The following is a 22,631-nucleotide window of genomic DNA, read 5'->3' as shown; positions in this document are numbered from 1 at the left end:
CAACCACCAGGAGTCATTCCTGGGGGCAGAACCAGAAGAAAAATCCTGAACATCACCAGGTATGACCCAAAAAGAAAAGATAAAAAGAAATGGACTGTGGGGATGTTTATGGCATCAATGTTTCGGGAACTGGATCTAGGACACACACTGGCTTTTGCCTTTCTGGCTTCTCCTGAGGAGGCCGGCGAAGCGGTTGGCCCGTGCGGTGCCCTTTCCTGCGAGGCCCGAGCCTGTGTCCTTTCTCCAGTTCACCCGCTGGAAGAGCTAACAACTCACAGACTTGGGCCTCGGGGGGCACGGGGGAGGGGGGGTGGGCTGGCTACCCGGGAGGTTCAGAGCGCAGCGCAGGCCATGCCTGCAGACCCCAGTGACCGCGGCCACTCAGAGAATGACCCCCCCCCCCCCCCACTGCTGTCAGGCCTCCTCCACCCGCCCCTCCCCCAGAGCCCACAGTCCTTATATGCAAACAGTCAGAGCCTGGTGCTTGCTGAGGAGGAGCAACTCTGCGTCCCTGAAGAGAACAGAAGCAGACTCAGAAGACCCCACACCCCGGCCCGACCCCGCGGCACCTGGCAGGCAGGCCCGGCGTCCTTCCTCGCGACGCTTACCTGGGGTTATTGCAGTGTCTCTCTTGATACTGGACACCTCCACCACATGTTCTGGAACATTCTGTCCACTTGGACCAGGCAGACCACTGGCCGTGAATGGGCCTGGGCCCGAGCTCCCCAAACTTCACACACTGGCCTTGCCGGCACCACTGTGGAAAGAAGGTGGGTGTGTTTCCAGTGAGTTCTCCTGGGAGAGAGCCCCTGCCTCGGGGCAGGAAATACCAGACTGTCTGGGGCATCTCGCTGCCCTCTCCAGACGGGGCTCCTCCACGTGCCTTCTGGAAGTCTGCTGTCTAGACACGGGGAAATTGGTCACTCGCAGGCTGAGGAGGACTCGCTTCCGCTCGGCAGCCGGGGGTGGGGGAGGGGGTCGGCTGAAGACAGCACAGCCTCCCCCGCCCCCCCCCCCCCCGACACCCTGACACTCCCCAGCCGCCCAGCTCCCGGGACCTGTGGGATGGTTCACTTGAGGAGCACGCAGATGGGATCAGTGTGTGGGATCCACTCAGCGCCCCCAGCACACCTAACTCTGCCATCAGTTGTTTGCTTGAATGATCGGGGTTGAACCCTGCCGGGGAAAGTCATCTCGGTCTCAGCACACGGCACTTCTGACCTCTGGTCTGTGGACAAGGGCCCTGCTGCAGGCCCTCGAGTGACTCTGAGTTCTCTGAGGGCCTTTTCCGAAGGAGCTCTGGGTCCTTGTTTTCCCAGAGCTGCTCCAGAGAGCTGAGAAGGAAGTAGCTGCCCTGACGTGCGCTCCCTTGCCTCCCCCCCGTCATGCATTCCAGGACTTGCTGGTCATCTCTGTCCTTGGGGGTTGCAGGAGCCTCTAGTGCTGTGGTCTGTGTGTGTGTGTGTGTGTGTGTGTGTGTGTTTTCTCCCCTCGGTGGTGCTTTTATTATGAGTAAGTTCTGCATGACTTAGCATAACTGCACACTTTCCTAAAAGCCTCTGCAGTTGGAGCCAAAGGGTTGGGGTTTGGACAGTGCCAGGTTCTGCTGAGGAGGGGGAGTTCGGTTACAGAATTCTAGGGAGCTTGTTTGACTTTCAAATCTTCCCCTTTCCCCCGTGATGCATTTGGCTTCCCAGCTGTTTATTGGGAGGTGCTCTGTCTAGGTCAAGACACTGCTGCTTCCTTCCAACGCTTGCCATGCACTGATGAGGTCTTCTGTTTTTAATTTCTCTTCTCCCTGGCTTAATTGCCACTTCAGCATTTGCACGAAGTCCTAGAACACTGCTGAGAACCTTTAGTGGGAGAGCAGTCGGTCATTTGAGGATTCTGCCGACCAGAGGCAAGAATGGAAATCTTCTCAAGCTGGAAGTGCAAGGATTCTCCGGGAAGGAGCTCAGTGGTGGAGACAAACGGCCAGCAGCCAAGGGCAATGACAACAGCCAGCAAGGACAACAATAGCCAGCAACAATGATAATGGCCAACACCAAGAGCAACAGCCAACACTAAGAACAATATCCAGCCACAATGAAAATAGCCAACAGTGACAACAATAGCCAACAAGGACAACAGCCAACACCAGTGACAAAGCCAACAACAGTGGTGACAGCCAACAACGACAACAGCCCACAAGTAGAGCAGCAGCAGCAGCAGTAGGAACTGGTGACTTAGTTGCTTCTGTGGGCCACAAATGGTGCAGGCATGGGAGTACGTCAGAAACAGCATCTCACACAATTCTCCCAAAGCACTTAGGAGTTACAGCTGTTTTTCTCGATGGCAAAGCGAAGAAAGACCTACTGAACTGCCTGGTGGTGCCACACAGCTGCTCAAAAGGCTACACAACCAGCTGAAACTAGTTTGAAAGATGGTAACCCAAGCCCTTTACCAGGACCAACACACCCCTCACCCCGGAGGCAGATTACTAACCAATGTATCTTCACTCTAATCCAATTTTGTTCTCAGAAATGTGGTTTTGAGAGTTGTCCCAAGCCTTAAATTAGTTTGGCTTTCTTATAGTTCATTCTTCATTTTAGTAGCGGGGAGGGGTCTTGTAGGGTGCTGGCCTATAGTACCTTCTAGCATTTTTGATTAGTACAGAAATCAAGACTCCCCAGAGTCACTCACACACACACACACACACACACACACACACACACACAGGTCGACGTAAAACTCTCCATATGAGCTATGCGTATCATTTTCTTCATCGGTCTATGTCTGTTTCTAGTAGTGCTTCTCTCTGCAAAGTGCCGTGGGCAGAACCCTTTTCCAAGAGACTGTAAGAATCACTCCTTTCATCCTCACATGATAAATCTAGTGGTGAAGGTCATTTTCAAGTCTGCACAGGCTCACTGGGCGTCCATGGTGCAAGGACCACTGAAAGGTCAGAGCTAGAGAGAGATGAGGAAGGAGACAGCCCGAACACAACATAGAATCACGTCTTCCCTGGAGGTACTTAGATAGAACACAAGTGAGTGGTGGGCCTGGCTTGCAAAACGGGCAATCTAAGGAATAAACAATGACATCCCCCAGTCCAGGAAGGCACCAAGGCCTGCAATATTCCTAACACAGGAGGAGCAATTGTTGGGATTTAGCAGAATGCCTTCTCTGCAGCTGACTTAAACAAGGACTTTCCTCCAGCAAATATTTATTGCCTGGTGATTAAAAATTAGGCAGGGGGAGTGTCATTAGGGCATTTATTGTCTAACTTTGGGATTGATGTGCTTCGTATAATACTAAAGTTTAATCCAGGAGTATGTTCGTTTCCACAGAATCAGATCAGAAATGTATTTATGCAGTCAATCCGAGCCCTCAGCAACTTATTATTTTCCTTGTTTATTACAGCATGTTTTTTCCTGGTCTGTCCTCTGATGTTTAATGCTGTGGCTTTCCTGACCAAGAATAAAAATGCTTATTAACATTCCCATGAAAATTTGCAATAAGAATCCCATGCAGATTTCCTAAGACCAGTTCATCAGATTAAAAAATAGACATGTTATACCTGGTTTCTAAGGCCTTTATTTATTTATTAATTTGGCTAAAGAGTTTTAAAATAATCTTTTAATAGATATTGGGGAAACATGCCTTAACAAATATCAGAAAGTCATCTGACACTTGTTCATGAGTGTGTCTCTTTCTTTGCCTCTGAAAGCCTCTCTCTCAGCTCACCTAGCGGGAGAACGTGAGTTCAGACCCCAATATTCGTTGCAGAACACCTTCTGGCATTTGTTCTCAGACTCACCCAAGCCCCGGAGAGATTCTTTCTCACTCACTAGCTCCTTCTTCCTGAACAACTGTACAAAAGAAGAAGGCTCTTTAAAAAGTCCATAGTGGGGGGCTGGAGCAATAGCACAGCGGGTAGGGCGTTTGCCTTGCACTCGGCCAACCCGGGTTCGATTCCCAGCATCCCATATGGTCCCCTAGCACTGCCAGGGGTAATTCCTGAGTGCAGAGCCAGGAGTGACCCCTGTGCTTCGCCGGGTGTGACCCAAAAAGAAAAAAAAAGTCCATAGTGGGCAGGGGTTAGGGGCACATATTTTGCATGCACCCAAACCCCGTTTGATCCCAGTGAGCACTGCCTTGTTTCTTGAGCACCGCAGGGTGGAGCTCTCAGGCCCCTCAGTACCATCATGGTGGCCCTGGGGGGGGGGGGGTCCCTGGAACTTCAGAGCCTGAGAAACATTATATACCCAACCTGTCTCTTAGCCTAGTCGGCTGAACATCACCTGGGGTGGCCTCCAGGTTTGAGAGACAGCCCCCATTTGTTCTTATTATTTTGTTTGTTTGGGGGCCACACCTGGCAGTGCTCAGGAGTTACTCCTGGCTCCGTGCGCAGGAATCACTCCTGGTGGTGCTCCGGGGGATGCCAGAGATCAAATCTGGGCCATCCGTGAGTGAGACAGGCACCTTCCCCCCTGTACCATCTCTTGGGCCCCTGGCCCCATTTCCCCTTTTTGCTATAAAGCATTAGCTGTTGAAGCTGAAGCTCTAGTACCCTGGGCAGGGTGCTGGCCTTGCATATATGGCTCCCAAGGTCTCCGGGAGTGACCCCTGAGCACAGAGCCCGGAGTAAGCCCTGAGCACTCCAGCCGGGGCCCCAAAACCTCAGCTGTTGCTTTCTGTGCACGTGCCCCCATGGACTGAGAATTCTTGAAGAGAGGCGACTGAGTTTCTCTCCTCTCTGCTTCCTGTCCCGCCGCTCAATCCTCATCCCTCATAAATCCTGGAGAAAGTGAATTCCCGTGAAAGGAGCAGTTACTTAGGGTGGGACGGCACTCCCCGGAGAGCCCGGGGCTGGAGAGAGAAAGCCGAGAGGATCTGCTCAGGGCCCTGCAGTGTCAGGCTCAGTCAGGTCCTCCCAGACCCTCGAGGGGGGGTGGGTTTCCCGGCCCCATCTCTGCACCGTCCCCTCCAGCATCCACTGGGAACGGAAGAAGAGAGCACAAGCCAAAGAGCGAGGACGCTTCCCCCTCCCCCGAAGGCCCATCCCAGAGGCATTTTTCATACTCAATTCATTTCACAACGTGCTAAACCATCTGCGCCACAACCTCTCAGCTCACTGAAATAGAAATTTTTGCTGGATTAAAAAATAAAAATAAAAAAACACTGACAGGAAAGGGAAAAAAAAGAAAAGATTTGAAACCACCACACCCCCACGGGCGAGGGCTCGTATTGGGTTCGCACTGGAGCTGCTCCGTAATGTTGGGGAGCTGGAGGGGGTGGGGGGCGGCTCTCGGATGACAGTGCAGAGCAGTGAGGGTCTGTCCCCCCCACCCCACCCCCAGTCACGTTCCAAGAACTGAAAACTAACAGGTCCGCAGATTACCATGCTCAAGCCACACACGGTCCCCTCCGCTGCAGGCATAAACTTGGTCTCACACCTGTGGCCCACTCGGTGACACCAAAGTGATTTGCAAATGTCCTGCAAGGAAAGAAGGGGCTGGTAAGGGTGATGACACAATCTGGGGGGGAAAAATAAAAATAAAAACCACCCCCACCCCCAACTCCTCAAGGCTTGGATACGCGACGTTCTCGTTTTGAGAACCTGGTGGACAGGGATGTGGAGGTGAGTTGACGGCCAGCGAGGTAACCTGGGGCAGGTCGGAGGGGGCGGGGGGTCGAGGCAGACAGTCTCTGCATTGGCTGTATGGTCCTGAGCTCCAGCCGTGGCTGAGAGGGAGCAGCAGTGAAGGGGGTGACTGGGCTGAGCGCCAGGATCCCACCATAACTGAGGTGGCAGTATGAGCTCAGCGGGGAAAGCCCGTGAGGCAGATTCAGATCCTTGCACGTGCCCTGGGCTGCTCTCAAGGTCGGGCTGGGCAAAGGATCAGCCTTATCCCCCTCTCAAGCATCAGGAGTGCCCTGTGAGACCCGTATCATCAGTGGCTCCTGGGTTCCACTGGAGTAGGCAGGAAAAAAGTCCCCACAGAGGACACAGACTTGTCCTCGAACCTCGGACCCTGGGAGGTTAGAGAGTGGAGAAATGAAACTGCAGGCAGAGGGGAGGGAGGTCGATCAGTGGGTGCTGAGACCATCTTACATTCTCCAGGTGGGCCCTAGGGGATTACCAGGGGCTGGGACCAAGGAGGCCAGAAGGGAAGCAGAGAGAGGACACACAGTGAGGGGACTCTCAGGGATGTGGCCAGTTTGGGAGATGAAGGGAAATGGCCCCGAGGAGGCTCCTAGAAGCAGAAGGTCATGAAAGGGTTTTGGCGTGACTCCTTACAGCACCGTGGCCAATGAATGTGTGTCGCTATTTCACTGAATTTGTGGAAGAGCACGTTGCCCTTGGCACCACTTCAGGGTGGGCCTTAAACAGTAAGTCTTCCCCCTGGGGTGGGCCATGTAGATTCCTGGGAACTGCAAATTTAAGTGAAATGAAGTAGAACATAACCAAGTTCTCGGACAACACATCATTTGTTCAATGATGGATGACAATTAAGTCAGGATGAATTTTTGTGTTTTGCCCTCAGTTTTATAACAAAAGGACAAGGGGACATTATTTCCGATCGGCTGCAAGTCCCTGTGTGTAGGGGAGGAAATGAGCGAGTGCTGATTCCTTACTGGAAAATTCAGGCCCAGAGCAGTGGTCGAGAGCCTGGACTTCGGGATCCAGCCCTTCTGAGTCCTGCTCTAGACTGGAATTTTCCATTAGTAAGTGGTGGAAGTGCTCGACCTCTCCAGGCCTCTGCTGCCTTTTTATAAGGACGGGCACAGACCCAGATTCCTCCCGGCTCAGATCGCTGATGCTGCTCCTCAGAATGACGTCACACGTGGAATGTCAAAGTCATCCCATCTCATTCGCTGCATTCTACTGACCTGGGAAGATCTGAGAACCGACACGCCAGGACTGGGGAATAGGAGGCTCCGAAAGGACACAAAATGACATTGTGGTCATGGGTTGCAAATAACCCTGAAAATTCAATGACTCGGGCACCCCAGTCCTCCAAGCATTCCTATTAAGATTGATTTCACAACTAGAAAATACGGCAAGAAGATACTCAAAATAACTCACTCACACACACACACACACACACACACACACACACACACACACACACACACACATCGAGTTTGCACAGGACTGAGAAAAGAAAACACCAGGAAATCAGAGCTATGTGTAGGGAGTCTGGTGTTATGGGCCAGAACACCCTCCCCCTCAAGCCCCGAGAGATGCCAGGGTACTGAGGACACGGCTGGGGAGCGTTCCCCACCAGCCACCGCCCCCCAGTGTGCGCAGTTCCAAATAACTCAGGAAGACACAAAGTTTGCCAGAGAAAACGAGCCCGCCCTGACATCAGCAGAGAGCACAACCCAGCATCCCCAAAGGAAGAGCCAGGTCTGTTTTTGGTGTGGCATCCCCTAGGTGGCCACCGAGTCTGAGGGAAGGCAGCGCCAGGGAAACAAAGGCACCCACAGAAAGAAACGCCGAGCACAGTCACTGATGCTTAGACCAAGGGATGCGTCGCCCACATCCCTTTCCTGGGCAGCAGCTACCAAAATGACCCGTGGGCAGGCCGAAGCCCAGGGCAAAGGCACATTCCATGGCTAAGGCCAAGCCACAGGGCCAAGGAAAGGGCAGCGGGAGGGGACAGTGAAAATAAAGCAGAACAGCAGAAACACAGGGATTCCAGAGTGCCAGAAGACAGGCCGCAGGAACATGTTATTTCTTTTGTGGTGAAGCACAGAAGTCAAATGCAATTACAGCCAACTCCAGGCGCGGTGGCCATCAAAGCTCTCGGAGAAAACTCTCTTACGAGTCAACAGAAATGAAAGTTTGCACTTTTTTTTTTTTGCTTGTTCTTCCTTCCCGTACCCCAGGCCCATATAGTCAACAGGGTTACTGTCCTTATTAATTTTCAAGACTTAAGTCATTTTTAAGGAATAGTCACAGAAAGACACCAGGGCCTCCCAGTGCTCAGGTGTGATTTTTCAGCCTAAAGTCTCCAGGCTGTGCATTACTTTGTTCTGTCACCTGTCCCTTGTCAGTGAAATTCTACAAGACTGTGTTTCCATCAAGGCATGGTCAGGGGCTGCTCTTGGTTGTACTCACGGGACCAGCAGTGCCGGGGATCAAGCCCAGGCTTTTGGTACACACCAGCCCATTGAGCCATCTCAGGCCTAGAATCATTTTTGACTCCACTTCTTCTCCCAGGAAATCTACCAAATGAGAATATCCCAGTCACCCTAGCTTCAAAATAGATGCAGACCCATGCTCACGGCCAGTCTCCACAGGCTCAGACAAGCTTCATCCCTGAATCTGCTGAAAAATTCAGGTATGCAGGTTTTGTGACCAAAATCTCCAAGCTTGCATGGAGTTGGGAATGGGCAACCTCCCCTCATCTCCCTGTTCTTCCAGGAGCCTGGCAGTTATGCCCATCAATTGCCTCTGGTGCCATATAAGCTCATTAATAGCCATGATTCAGAAACTCCCAAATAAATCTCAAAAGAGAGTCACAAGCTGCAGAGATGCCCCAAAGTCACCATCCAGTTAAAAAATTAACTCCAGGTGTATCATCACCTTCCTTAAAATTTTAGAATTCCTGGAGCTCACCATCTCATACTCTTCATCACTGATGTACCAAGAATAACACACCACATTTGATTGGTTGTAAAGCAGAAGGCAACCAATATTGATAATATATATGTGTATGGAGAGAGAGAGAGAGAGGGGAGAGAGAGAGATCTCCAAGCCTGCTGGGATTGGGACTGGGCCTCTTCCACCCAGATCCCCCATTTTCCAGTAGCTAAGCGGTCACACCCAGAAACTGCCCCCAGTGCCGTGTAATCCTATCAATGGCCAACATCCAGAGACTATAAAACCAAGCTCCTGGAAGTGACATCTTATAGCCTAGTTCTCCCTCTCAGAGAATCTGGCAAGCTACCCGGAGTTTCCTGGCTGCATGGGAGAGCCTGGCAAACTCCCCATGGCGTATTCATATGCCAAATACAGTAACAATGATGGGTCCCATTCCCCTGACCCTGAAAGAGCCTCCAATGCAGCACTGTTGGGAAGGACAAATAAAGAGAGGCTTCTAAAATCTCAGGGCTAGGACAAATGGAGACATTACTGAGACCACTCGAGAAAATCGATGATCAATGGGATGATGATGATGATGATGATATAGATATATATATGATATATATATAACCTGCACACAGGCTAACCTGTAACAACATGTTAGTAATCTCTTGTATAAGGGTTTGATGGCTCCAGGGTGAGATACAACAATATTCACACAATTTCTTCTAAGAAAACTTTTTAGAATCATTTTTAGCAAATTATTCATGAAAAGCAATATAAAATATAAGATTTAGGGCCAGGCTTTGGGGGTGGTGGGAATATTCAAAATAATGGTGGCGGGAAGGTGTAATAGTGGTGGGATTTGTGTTGTAATAGTGAATGTAATAAATTATTGTGAACAACTTTATAAAAATATAATTAAATGGAAAAAGACAAAATAGACGCAGAATCTGAACCATGCTGGCTACTTCCATTGCTGCCATGCCAATCCAAGCCACCTCCCGCATTGATTAACATCCTCCCTCCCTGAAAACTCTCCTCTTCTTCCTTCCTCCTTCCAACTTTATCCAGTTTATTCTCAAGAGGCCCCGTTGCTGCACGATCTAAGATCGAAGCCACTCGTGACATATGGATACCCAAATATGAACTCAAATTAAATGAAAAACTCACTTTCTCAGTCATACCACCTACTTTTCAAGTTCGCAATAGTCACACCTGACTAGTGGCTGCCATATTCGATGTCCAAGAACATTTCCATCCTTCTAGAACATTCTATTGGATGCTACTGAAGCTTGAGTGATCCTTTCAAGTCGAGCCAGTCAGATCACTCTGCTTTTCTGCTTAAACCATGCGATGGCTTTTGATTCTGGTGGAGTTGAGGACCAAAAAATCACCTACAACCATGTATAATCAGGTTTCCTAGATCCTCTGACCTCAGGCCAAAAAGTAACCCTTTAGCTCATTTCTGCTCATGCTGTTTCCATGCTAACCTGTCAGGTCCTCAAGCTTTCCAAAACCTTGGGTGTCTGCACTACTACAAGCTCAGACAAACCAACCCCCCCTTTCTTCCCTTCACACCTTCCTTCCATTCCTTTCTTTCCCCTCCCAAAACTCTATTATTAAAAGTGAATCGGCACCACCATCTCCGTTTCCTAATATCCCCAATCTTCACTGTTAGCTAGCATTTTTGCCCTCCTATTTTATCACATTATTTTTTTAATTAATATTTTCTTTATATTTGTGATGAACCCATACTGCTTCCCCCAGAAAGTCATTACCAATGGACAGGAAACTTTTCTTTCATCCCTGGTATGTTCCAAAGATATAGACAGTTGCTGGTACATACCCAGCTCCAGTATGTAAGTGTGTGGTTGTATGAGCCTGAAAAACATGTATACACTTCTACAAATGTCATGACCGAGACAGAACTTTGTTTTCCCAAAGAGAGTTTCCTTGTGCCCGTTTTTAGTCCATTTCTCTCTAGAGGCAACCCCTGGTCTGGTTTCTATTTCCATAGATACGGGGGTGGGGGAACAATTGGGAGGAACCCAACTGTTCTCAGGGCTTACTCCTGACTTTGTGCTCAGGGATGACTCTTGACTGTGCTCAGAGGACCAGATGTGGTGTTGGGATCAAATCCTGGTGGTCTGTGTGCAAGGCAAGATCCTTATGCCCGTACTATCTCTCCAGCCTGAAGCTGCCTGTTCTCAAATGTCCCATCTATGCATGGTCAAAGAAGAACAGTGGCAGAGCACATGTCACCCAAGTAGAAGATTCTGGATTCAGTCACCAACCAGGAAAAAAAATCCCTCTATATGGCATCATAAATCATATGATCTTCTATTATATTTTGCTTCATGGTAGCTGATGGTATTATACCATTTTCCAAAAATGACTGTGTCACATCTGTACCCAACAGCAACACAAAAATTTTCCAGTGGCCTCAGGTCATGGTGTTGGTGGACTTTTGATAAGACCCATTTCAGTGTTGTGAGTGGTGGCAGCTGGGAATTACTTGGTATATTCATGAGTATAACCTGCTCCAGTTCAGGAATTTATCCCCCTTATTTGTCGATTTATCATTGTGATATACATTAAAGTCTTTTGCCATTCCTTTTCTTGACCAGATGAGCACTGATACCGCTTTATGATTTTTCCATGTAGGAGGGGCAGTATACAGAGTCCGCCTTTAGCCTCAGAGGGTCAAGACCCTCACTAGATGACTGAAACCTGGATCCCAAATTCTACATATCTTGTTTTTTTTTCTTGATCCACAGATAGCAATAATAGGGCATAATTTAGCAGCTGGGTACAGTAAGAGGTGAGCAACTAATAAAAAATATAAAGCAATTAAGACAATATGATGTACACATGCAAATACAGTCTTGGTCTCTTCGTTTCTCTCCTGCTCCCAAAATATCTGACCTTGTTTGATTATGGGTAACTAAACCTACAAAAGCAGATTCGTGGTGAGTGGGTATGAGCATAGCATGCGAGTTAAGAATATGTACTACCCCGATCCGATCTTAGTTCTGCTGTTTACTAGTTGCATAAACTTAAACAAAACATTCTCTTGGCTTCCGATCTGAAGAGTGCAAACAAGAGAAGCACATACTCCAAAGGTTTTGCTGTATCAGTACATTTGTGAGAGGCTAAAAACATTGCTTTAATACGTGGAACCCTCAACAGGCATTAGCTATTACTAAAAAAATGTAGTGTCAAACCTACTCCGTTGTCTGTACTGGTTCATAAACCCACTCAAGATTTTTCCACAATTTTGATTCCATTTTCCAGTTAAGACCTGGGCCTTTGGTTTTCTTGTGTGGTACCCTCTGCCTGATCATGGGCAGGTTGTTCAACTTTCAAACTCTCCCCAGGGCATCCCAGGGGTATAGTCAGTCACAACTCTGTCCCTCTAGTGGAAGCAAGACTAACTATGGCAGGTGGAAGGCAAGTTCCTGACCCAGACACACTGGAAAGATTTCCACTGCCAATATCCACAGCTGGATGCATCTCCAAATGGATCTCAACTCTATTAAAGGCAGGAGAGAAGTGGCCGGAGTGATAGTACAGTGGGTTGGGTGTTTGCCTTGCATGCGGTTTACCGGGTTGAATTCGTAGCACCCCATATGGCCCCCTGAGCACAGCCAGGAGTGATTCCTGAGTGCAGAGCCAGGAGTAATCTCTGAGCATTTCCAGGTGTGACCCAAAAGCCAAAAAATTTTAAAAAGGGCAGGAGAGAAGCTGCATCTTGCAGAAAAGCAGCCCAGAGAAAAGAGCCTGAGAAATATGGGCTCACATGCTCAGCTACATTCTTAAACTTGCCCATCAGATAAGTTACTCATGTTTCTTTGAGAATGGAGAAAACAGGGAACAGAGCCCAACTCCCCTCTTGGTGAAAAGGTGATGTCAAGAGTGTTCACTTCCGTTAGCATTATCAGTGCAGGAGTCCCTGGCTAAGGACCTGTGGGTAAGCCAGGAACCTGATAGCATGTCCATCTGCCAGGCAAGAGAGTGACGTGTGCAGCTGGTGTCACGAGTTTATGATGCTGGTCCTTGCAGGAGTGAGGAGGGAAGTAGATTGCCCTTGAGTGGCGCCTTCACGAACCATCAGAAGCGATTAGCTCCTGTCACATGGAGGCCATGCAGAGTGCAGGATGGGAACCATGCCAACAAAGGCTTGCAGACACTGAGACAAAATGTCTGAAGAGTGGAGAGGACGTCACTGCAGCTAGAAACCAGGTCCGTCCAACGGAAAAATGAAAGGAGACAAAGTGAAATGCAGCAAATTCCAGAGACTGCAAAGTGCAATTTAGGTCACACTTAGAAACTCTCTATTTTGTAGTTAAAAAAAAATAAGCAGTTTAAAATTTTTCTTAATTTAGAGTTTTGCTTTTTTTCCATTTTTTTTTTTTTGCTTTTTTGGGTCATAACGGCAATGCACAGGGGTTACTCCTGGCTCTACACTCAGGAATTACACCCGGCGGTGCTCAGGGAACAGTATGGGATGCTGGGAAATGAACCTGGTTGGCTGTGTGCAAGGCAAATGCCCTACCGGCTGTGCTATCACTCCAGCCCCAATTTAGAATTTTTTGTGTTTGGTTTTGGGGCCACACCTGGTAGTGCTCAGGACTTACTCTTGGCTCTGCACTCAGGATCATTCTTGGCAGGCTCGGGGGACTACTTGGGATGCTGGGAACTGAACTTGGTCAGCCAGATGTAAAGCAAGTGTCCTACTTGCTATATTATCCCCCCAGCCCCTATTTTGTATTCTTTGATCCAATGAATGACAAATTCTTGATAGAAGAAAGACAGGCCCTCTCTAATATATTTGCCATGCCATTTCCTTCCAAAGGAATGGACAATGAGCCTGAAAACAGGCTAGAATGCAAATCCCTTCCCTGTTCTCTACCCCAACCTCCAACCCTCATGGCGTACTTTCCAATGAACCTGAGTTTCTACCAAGTGACCCTCCATTGTGGGTATTACTAAAGTGCTCATTGCAAATGACCAATGGCAGCACTGAGCAGTCTCTCATGGTGCTGGGGACATTCTGCTAAACAGCAGGGACCCGCTCAGAGACAACAAGCATCTGGCCAGACAGTGACTCTCAAAACGCATGTTCTCCCCTGGTGCTCTTTAAAGTCTGTTCAAATATGATCAAACCATGAGCCAATCGACATTTCATTTTCTCCAACACTTTGTGGGGATGAGAGAGCGAGCGGGGGAGGTCAAAGACACAGAACATTGAGCCCAGAAAGGAGGGAAAACAAAACAGGAGATGAAATAAGAGCCACCTGAGTCCTCTGTCAGAGATGCCTGGAGGCAGCGGGGGTGGGTGTGGGGGGGGTAAAGATCCAAAGAGACACCCCACTGAGAACTCTGGGGTGCCCTCGGGAGTGGGGCAGGCTGAGTTCCCACCTTGCCGAAGCCTGGGCAACTGCACTCACACCCCCATAGTTGCTGCCATGCAGATGGCCCAACCCCCTGCCTCACGGCTACGCTCTGCAGAGATGCCAAACAGTTGAAAATCCCAGGTACACCAGTCTTCAGGCTGAGAGCCCTGGGGTCTTCTCAGAACGGAGGTGGGCATCCTTCTCCCACTAGCCCCACCCCCACTCATATTTTTAGAACCCCAGCAGCTACACCCACACCCCACAACTGCCCGCCATGTAAGCGCATCCATTCGCCCAACAGATTCACGATTAAGTCTAGGAAGAGATCATCTAGCGGCAACAATTCACGGGTACACGGTCTACCGGCTGAAAAATCTGGGGCACCCTTGGGAGAGGCAGTGGGCTGAGTGCCCACCGTGCTGAGACCCTGGCAGCCACACTCAGAAGCCACAGCTGCCGCCCTGCACGGCCACTGCCTCTCGACTAAGCTCTGCAGAGACCCCAAACTGCTGAAAATTCCAGAGAACCAGGGAAAACAGAGTATTAAAGGTGGGCAAATTTGTGGCCCTTGATTAAGTGAGAAGGATGTAGCAGTAAGAGGAATGAGGGCAGAAGAGACAGGTAAGAGGTGCCAGGGGCATGACCAAGGTGCTCTAGAGGTGTGGTATATGTATAGACCTAAACCAGAGAGCAAAGAACTCTGAAAGAATGGGACCCAAATTGTAAAATCAATCCCCCCAAATATTCCTGATGAGGAGGCTGGCTGGGGGTTGGAGGGTAACCTTGGGACACTGGTGGAGGGAAGCTGACTCTGGTTTGGGGGATTGGTGTTGGAACATTTTATTTTATTTTATTTTATTTATTTATTTATTTATTTATTTTTAATAATTTATTTATTTTTAATTAGAGAATCACCGTGAGGGTACAGTTACAGATTTATACACTTTTGTGCTTATACTTCCCTCATACAAAGTTCGGAAACCCATGAGAATAGCATAAACAGCTTTGTAAATCATGATATAAAGAATATAGTAGCACTGTAGCACTGTCGTCCTGTTGTTCATAGATTTGCTCGAGAGGGCACCAGGAACATCTCCATTGTGAGACTTGTTGTTACTGTTTTGGGCACAGTATTCTGTGCCAAATATGCTATGGGTAGCTTGACAGTCTTTGCTGTGCGGGCGGGATACTCTCAGTAGCTTGCCAGGCTGTCCCAGAGGGACGGAGGAATTGAACCTGGGTCGGCCACGTGCAAGGCAAACACCCTACCTGCTGTGCTATCGCTCCAGTCCTAAAGAATATAAGTAAAATTTTAAAACTAATAAAAGATGCAAGGAGACAGTAAGAAGAGTGTCTGTCACTGACTGAGTGTGTGACTGTCCCAGGGGAGTGATGCTGCCAGTCACCAGGGAAGAAAGAGCTTCGGTCTCCTGTGACACGGCCACACAAAGCCTAGCGGAGCCACACGTGGCCTGGGGTGCTACGAGACAACGGGAGGTGGTTCTCAACCAGATCTCTCTGGACTCCCAGGGGGCCGGGAGGTAGGGTGCAGGGGTGGAGAGTGTGTGAAATGAAGATTTTCAGACTAGAGTTGGGGCAGAGACCCGAGTTCCATCCCCAGCAGGGCATGCCCCGCTCCAACACTCTTGGAGGGAGCCCTGGAGGTTTCCGAGCACTGTGGGCTGAGCACGGCCAGGCTACGGCATTGAACTGATGAGCTCAGTCAGCTGAATATCACTGGGAGGGGCCCCAGGACCCCCTGGGCATTGCCTGTGAGGCCCTGTCCTCCCGCCCCCTGCAAGAATCCCTGAACAAATCCCTAATTTGTTCAAACCTTGAATAGGCAGCCAAGTCATCTAGAAGGCCTGTTCCAACTCACATGACCGGGATCTACCCCCTAGGCTTTCTTCCCCCTCAGGCCTGGCATGGAGCCTGTGTTTTGATGTTTCTAGGTACTGACATGGACCTACAGGAGCGACTGGGTACAGAGATCAGAGACACAGGGGGATTCTTTCCTGATTTTCCTCTTCCCTTTCGTCTCTTCCCTCTCTCCCTCCCTTCTGTCCTTCCTTCCACGCTTTTGTCTTTCTAGAAGATATAAAGAGAACCCCAAGAAATGATGAGAAAAGGTTCACAGAGGAAGAACCATGCAGATCTAAAACCAATCCATCCCCACTCTCTCCCCAAGTGTCTGGTCCGGTCAGGTTCAGATAAAGAGACCAGTAGAGCCTTGAGTGCTGGGAAGCCGCCCCCTCCACCCTCCGGCTCTGAGAATCCTCAGAGATGGAGCCAGAGCTCAAGTTCTAAGTTTAGGACTGATAGACACCAAAGGTCTGGGCGTAGGGGGATCTACCCCACATTCAGGATCGAGACCCCAATCTTAGCTTATCTGTCTCCTCCTGTGGCCATCTTACTCCCTCGTACCTCTCCAGGCGTGCCACCCTGCATCTGCCTTCATTTTATTCCATCTCTACTCTGGAATTCCTGTTTTTCTCAGCACCCCTTTCTTGGGGAGGGCTGTCACACTCAGGTCTGTCTGTCAAAAGTATCACGTGGGTCCAGAAAGCTTCACTCTTTGGTGGGTGTTTAATTCCTGCACAGAGCTTGGCACTCCGACTGTTTGCCGAATGTACAATCCTGAAAGGATGATAGTAATTCCAGAGACTTCCTTCACCCCGCGTAACAGTCACAGACCGCCTGTAGGGCCAGTGCTTCATGAAGACCCCATTACTGAAGGAGGAAGAGGGAAAACCCTTCCAGAGTGAAGGGAACAGAAGACAAAGTGGGGAAACACATTATGTGAGGTCCTGGGTTAAGCCCCCTGCACTGCAAAATATTTCTGGAAGGTTGAAGGCTGAGGAAAAGGAAAGTTAGTCTCTCAGCACGTGGCCTCTGATGGAGCAGAGACGCTCTTAGAAGCTGGAGGTGACAAGGTGACAGGGATGGTGACGATGGAGGTGGGTTAGGGGCCGAGAGGGGCTGGTGCTGGTGGGAACACAGGGGGTGATGGGGCTGAAGAGCAATAAGCAAGGAGAAGGAAAGAGGAGGAGAGGGAGGTAGAAGAGGATCGGGGTTGGTGGGAGTAGCTGCCAGCTCCCAGAATCCTTGTGTATCCAGACACTGAGGATCCCCACTTTTCTCTCAGGGTGCGAGGAAGAAACCGACTGCCTAAACAATGAGTTGGCTTTCTAGTGAGGTCAAGCTTCCCAGCGACCCACCTCTTGAACAACTGCAACACTGTTCCTCGCAGTTCTACATCTCGAGATTTGCTCCCCCTCCCCCAACCCCACCTCTCTTCTCAACATATTGAATGAAATGCTTGAGCCCAAAATCTTGACTACTGAGATACACCTTGAATTTTTACGTTTAAAAATGGCAGCCAATCGTTGTGTCCCTGAACTCTAAAATCTACTCTGTGTGCCTTTCCAGGGATGATTTTTAAAGGCAGGACGTTAAAAGGAAATACAGGACACAGAGATACAACAGTGACAGGCAGGAGGGAAAAGCCATTGTACCCAGATTTACTACTTGTGAGAAAAAAACGTTGCCAAAAGAGGAGTAGCATCTTCCAAGTGTGCGGTCACATGATATTTAAACCAGGTCTGTTCTACATGGGATAAGCCTGAGTAATTCACTAACAGTAAAATTGTCACTTAATTATCATGCCAAACAACTGACATTGAGAGATAACCCAGACACTAACCCTTGACCTTCGCAAACCAAATGTTTATCCTGGTGTGAGGTACACAGACACATGACAGAATGTTCATGTAAGTTTGAAATCATAAGCAAACATACCTTCGCGAAACCCAGGCTGCATAACTTGGCTTTTGCTCCAAATTGCCACTTGCACTGTGTGTCGGCGTCATAAATCTGTCCTGGTAGTTTGTCTGGGTATTTGTATTGTCCCGTTTGCTTGGGCTCATCCACCAGGCACCCAGCCTGAGGGGTACTGCAGGGATAACACACCCTTGTTAACCTCCGTGCTTACCTCTGATCTTTTCACTGAAAACAAAAATGCACTGCAGAATTTGCTCACAGAATGAAAAATATACCCCGGCTAAAGAAATAAGTAAATGCTTAAATAAAGATGCATATTTACTGCAATGAGCGAGCGCTCGCTAAGAAGATGGAATCAAACGCAGCTAGGAAGGGTTTCGGTGCTGGGAGGTAGAGCCAGCTGGGGGATGAGGCGTGGTCGGCTAGGAGACAGGGAAGGTCAATAAACTTGAAACCTTCCAAGAGTCTTGTTCAACAATGAATTGTTGGGTATTTGCTCTGCAGTAGCATGAGACTCAACAGTCCAGTGACAAAATAAACCAAATGGAATACCTGTCTTCGTGGAGCTGAAAGTCAATGCTATAATTTTTCAGAGAATGGGACAGAAGCTACTTTGCTTCAAATAAACTTTACATGCAAAGTGATTGAGGCGCCCAAATCACTTTGGAATTAATAAATCCCAAAGCAGGGGGAAGCCTCTAGCGAGATCTGAGGCAGAACAAGTTCCCTGAGGTTTGCTGAATTGGGATGCACTGAGGAAAAAGAAAAGAAATGACTTCCATAACATCTTCTTGTTTAAGGAATTAAACCATGGCGTCAGTGAGTGGTAACAGCATGGTGGGTGCTTAAATGAGAATTTTGGAGCCAGAGAGTCAGGAGTTCCGGTCAACCGCACAGTCATATCCAAAGTGTAGAATCCTTGTCTGAGTCATTGATGACAGGGACTCCCACTGGGCTCTCCTATAACTCACAGATGTGCTTGGCACTGCAAAAGCAGGCATTCAAATTATTGCTGCTGGGGCTGGAGAGATAGCACAATGGGTAGGGCTCTTGCCCTGCATGTGGCCGACCTGGGTTTGTTCCCAGAGCCCTGCCAGCAGGAGTGATTCCTGAGCACAGAGCCAGAAGTAAGGCCAGAAGGGTGTGGCCCCAAGGCAAAGACAAAGCAAAGTGACTGCTTTGTCGCTGCTATCACAGGCCGACCCCATCTGAGTGCACCCTGTTCATGACGAACACTCACTCGACACTAAGTTGGCTGGACATAGAATATTTGTTGATTCCATTTTCACATGTGAACAGGATCCAAGTCATAAATTGAAAATGAGTGAGAAAATTTCCTATGTGACAGAGTTTATTACTAGCAAACGGTTTTTCAACTTTGTCTGATCCTTGGAGATAGCGCTCAGATGGACATTTTCACATTTAATAAGGCTGGCCCGTGGATATTACTGATTCTGAAAACATGTGCAAAGGCTATGTATGAAATGGTAGTAATAAGGGGGGAAAAAGGGTATCATCACTATTAATTCCCAAAAAAACACTTTGTTTCCCAAACATCTGATCAAAGGGTTATGAGATCAGAACCAGCTTGCTCTTCTGAGTCAATCAAAAAATAATACAGCTACAGGGGCTGGAGCGATAGCACAGCAGGTAGGGCGTTTGCCTTGCACACGGCCGACCCGGGTTCGATTCCCAGCATCCCATATAGTCCCCTGAGCACAGCCAGGGTGGTTCCGGAGTGCAGAGCCAGGAGTGACCCCTGTGCATCGCCAGATGTGACCCAAAAAGCAAAATAATAATAATAATACAGCTACAGACATGTAAAGTGATAGGCATACATAAATATGATGACCAATGATTATCAATGGGCAGATGATTAAATATATATTAGAGTTGAATATAATTAAACTTCAAAGAATTTCAACTTGAGGTTCTTCATCTTTAATATGCATCAAATAGTGCTGGCTCCTTACTCCCTTATCAATGCCACCTAGCTATCCAAAAGATTTCTGGGGTTTCAGCAATAGTACACTGGGTGGGGTATTTGCTTTGCACACAGCCAAACCAGGTTCGATCCCCAGAATCCCCTATGATCCTGAGAGCTGCTAGGAGTAATTCTTGAGTGCAGAGCCAGGAACCACCCCTGAGATCGCCAGGTATGGCCCCAAAATGGAAAAAAAAGAGAGAGATTTTCTATTTCTTTCAATCCATTTGGGTGTCTTATGGACAGAGAGCTGGCCTAAAGTTATTTCAAATTAAAGAGTCAATCGAGATCAAGATAATATCCTGTTTTCATCGCTAGTCATCAGGGAGATGCAGATCAAAACAACAATGAGATATCTCACACCACAGAGACTGGCACACATTCAAAAGAACAAAAGCAACCAGTGCTGGCGTGGACGTGGGGAAAAATGGACACTCCTTCACTGTTGGTGGGAATGTCGATTGGTCCAGCCTTTCTGGAAAACAATATGGACAGTCCTTCAAAAACTAGAAGTTGAGCTTCCATATGACCCTGCAGTATGACTTCTGAGAATATATCCCAAGGATGCAAAACAGCACAGTAGAAATGTTCATTGCAGCACTGTTCACAATAGCCAAAATCTGGAAACAACCCAAGTGCCCTAGACTGGTTAAAGAAACTTTGGTACATGTACACAATGGAATACTATGCAGCTGTTAGGGGAGATGAAGTCATGAAATTTGCTCATAAATGAATAAACATGGAAAATGTCATGCTAAGTGAAATGAGTCAGAAAGAGAGGGACAGACATAAAAGGACTGCACTCATTTGTGGAGTATAGATAACATCACATGAGGCTGACACTCAAGGACAGTAGATGCAAGGGCCAGGGGGATTGCCCCATAGCTGGAAGCCTGCTTCATGAGCGGAGGGGAGAAGGCAGAATGAATAGAGAAGATCACTAAGAAAATAATGACTGAAGGAATCTGTCAGGATGGGAGATGTGTGCCAAAAATAAATAATGGACCAAACATGATAATCTCTCAGTGTCTGTGTTGCAAGCCATAATGCCCAAAAGAAGAGAGAGAGTATGGGGAATATTGTCTGCCATGGAGGCAGGGGGAGGGTGGGAAAGGGGAGGTATACTGGGGATATTGATGGTGGGGCATGTGCACTGGTGGAGGGATGAGTGTTTGATCATTGTGTGATTGTAACCCAAACATGAAAGCTTGTAACTATCTCACAGTGATTCAATAAATATTTTTTTAAAAAAGGAGAATCAAATAAAAAAATCTAAAAAAAAAAAGATAATATCCTGTTTATTTTTATTTATTTTTTAATGCACGCTATTATAACATTTAAAAAGTACTTATGATCAAATAGATTGATTAGGTTAAAATAACTAGTCCCAGTAGGATGCCAATGCACCTAGCAGCCCACAGGCTCAGGAGCACAGATCTTGGGGGATCTCTGTGTGAGTGTCTGCAGCTCAGCAGCTAATGGACAACTAGCGGCACAACTAACCTAAGCCTTCACTTCCTCGACTCTAGCATGAGGATAAGAGAAGGGAACTGGGTGAAGCACTAGAGGTGGAGAGCACCCAGCACCAATACCAGTCCTCTGATGGTCTCACCAACCGTCATGCCAATATCACCACCGCCATCACCATGGGTGTTTGAGGCCAGCCCTTCCACTCATAGAGACGTCAGTGCTTCCGCATCGAATCCCCTCTGCAAACCTGGGGACGCTTTGCCCTGGTCTTACCTTAGGAATTTCTTGAGATACTGCCGGCTGCACGAGGACCAGGAGAAGACGCCGTTGTTGCCAGTCAGGGTGGGAGACATGATGTTGCCCTCCGCCTTCCTGCAGGGGTTGCCCTCCCCGTCGTGAATCATGCCGAAGCTGAAGGAGGAGAAGCGGAGCCGAGCCCCTGCGGTGAACCTGCATCCCAAACTCTCCACTCCATTCTTTATGTCAGAGTTACTCTATTTCAAATACGAAATGCTTTCCTCGCTACCAGCCCTGGACTCCGGGGAAGGGGATTTGGAGTGAAGAGGTAGGGATGGAGAGAAGCGGGTATGTTTACATGGGGGGCGGGGGAGGGGGGTCTTTCAACAGGCGGCTGGGACTTCTCAAGAAATCAGTTATTCCCAGAAATTACAAACTGATGATAATGAAACACCCCTACGATCCTACATATCTTTAAAAAAAAATAACGGTCTAACCCATCTCATGAAAGACTATCTAAGAAGAATGTCTTTTGAATCAAATGCTTATTTGATAGCTTTGGTCTATCCTATTTCACTACAGAACACCTTAGCATTACAGTTCATAACTTAGATGGTTTTCTACCCAGATATCATGACCTTACATCTAAATGCTTCTCTAATTCTCCTGATGGGTAAAACACACGTGATATGTATGTATAAGACACATTGCCATAAGACAAAACCTACTTCAGGCTCTATTAACATGGAAAAGAACAGGAGAATATGCTCTAAAATACTCAGTACGTGGGAGCCAGAGCCATAGTACAGTGGGCAGGGCATTTGTCTTGCACTCGGTCAACCCAGATTTGATCCCTGGCATCCCGTATGGTCCCCTGAGCATCACCAGGTGTGACCTCCTCATCCTCCCCCAAAATAAATAAGTAAAATAAAATACTCAGTACACCACAAAAAATAAAAAGGCCTTTTGTAGGTTTTCTAGAAAGTCAAGGTTGGAGGGACATCAATTTTATTGTGAATTTAGCTAGCCCAAAATCAAATTATTTAGTTTGGTTTTATGCAGTGTAGAGGCCTACACCAGGTCCTTTATCAGCAGGGCATGTTCCTGACCTATTTAAAGGAACAGAGTTGGCCTCCTAACATACTTTGATGAGGCCCGTGATGCTTGTGGAAATAAAGATGTT

The 22,631-nt window shown here is 48.1% G+C and overlaps 1 protein-coding gene across 3 annotated transcripts in view; it reads right to left on the bottom strand.

The window, feature by feature from the left end:
* The window catches only part of ADAMTS18 (ADAM metallopeptidase with thrombospondin type 1 motif 18), a 141,321-nt gene that overhangs the window by 52,175 nt on the left and 66,515 nt on the right, over positions 1 to 22,631 (bottom strand). For 2 of the 3 annotated variants that reach the window (XM_055145562.1, XM_055145565.1), the window contains 4 exons: positions 21,485 to 21,622; positions 17,776 to 17,929; positions 5,384 to 5,479; positions 609 to 757 (listed from right to left, as the gene is read on the bottom strand). In XM_055145562.1, the coding sequence (XP_055001537.1) occupies positions 609 to 757; positions 5,384 to 5,479; positions 17,776 to 17,929; positions 21,485 to 21,622 (537 nt within the window). The remainder of the gene's footprint in view (positions 1 to 608; positions 758 to 5,383; positions 5,480 to 17,775; positions 17,930 to 21,484; positions 21,623 to 22,631) is intronic. The other variant, XM_055145564.1, reaches the window with a different exon arrangement.

Source organism: Sorex araneus, chromosome 8, assembly GCF_027595985.1.
Source record: "Sorex araneus isolate mSorAra2 chromosome 8, mSorAra2.pri, whole genome shotgun sequence".
NCBI classification, from domain to species: domain Eukaryota; kingdom Metazoa; phylum Chordata; class Mammalia; order Eulipotyphla; family Soricidae; genus Sorex; species Sorex araneus.
Note: the sequence above shows the minus strand (reverse complement) of the source record. Positions and strands in the feature narration are given on the sequence as shown.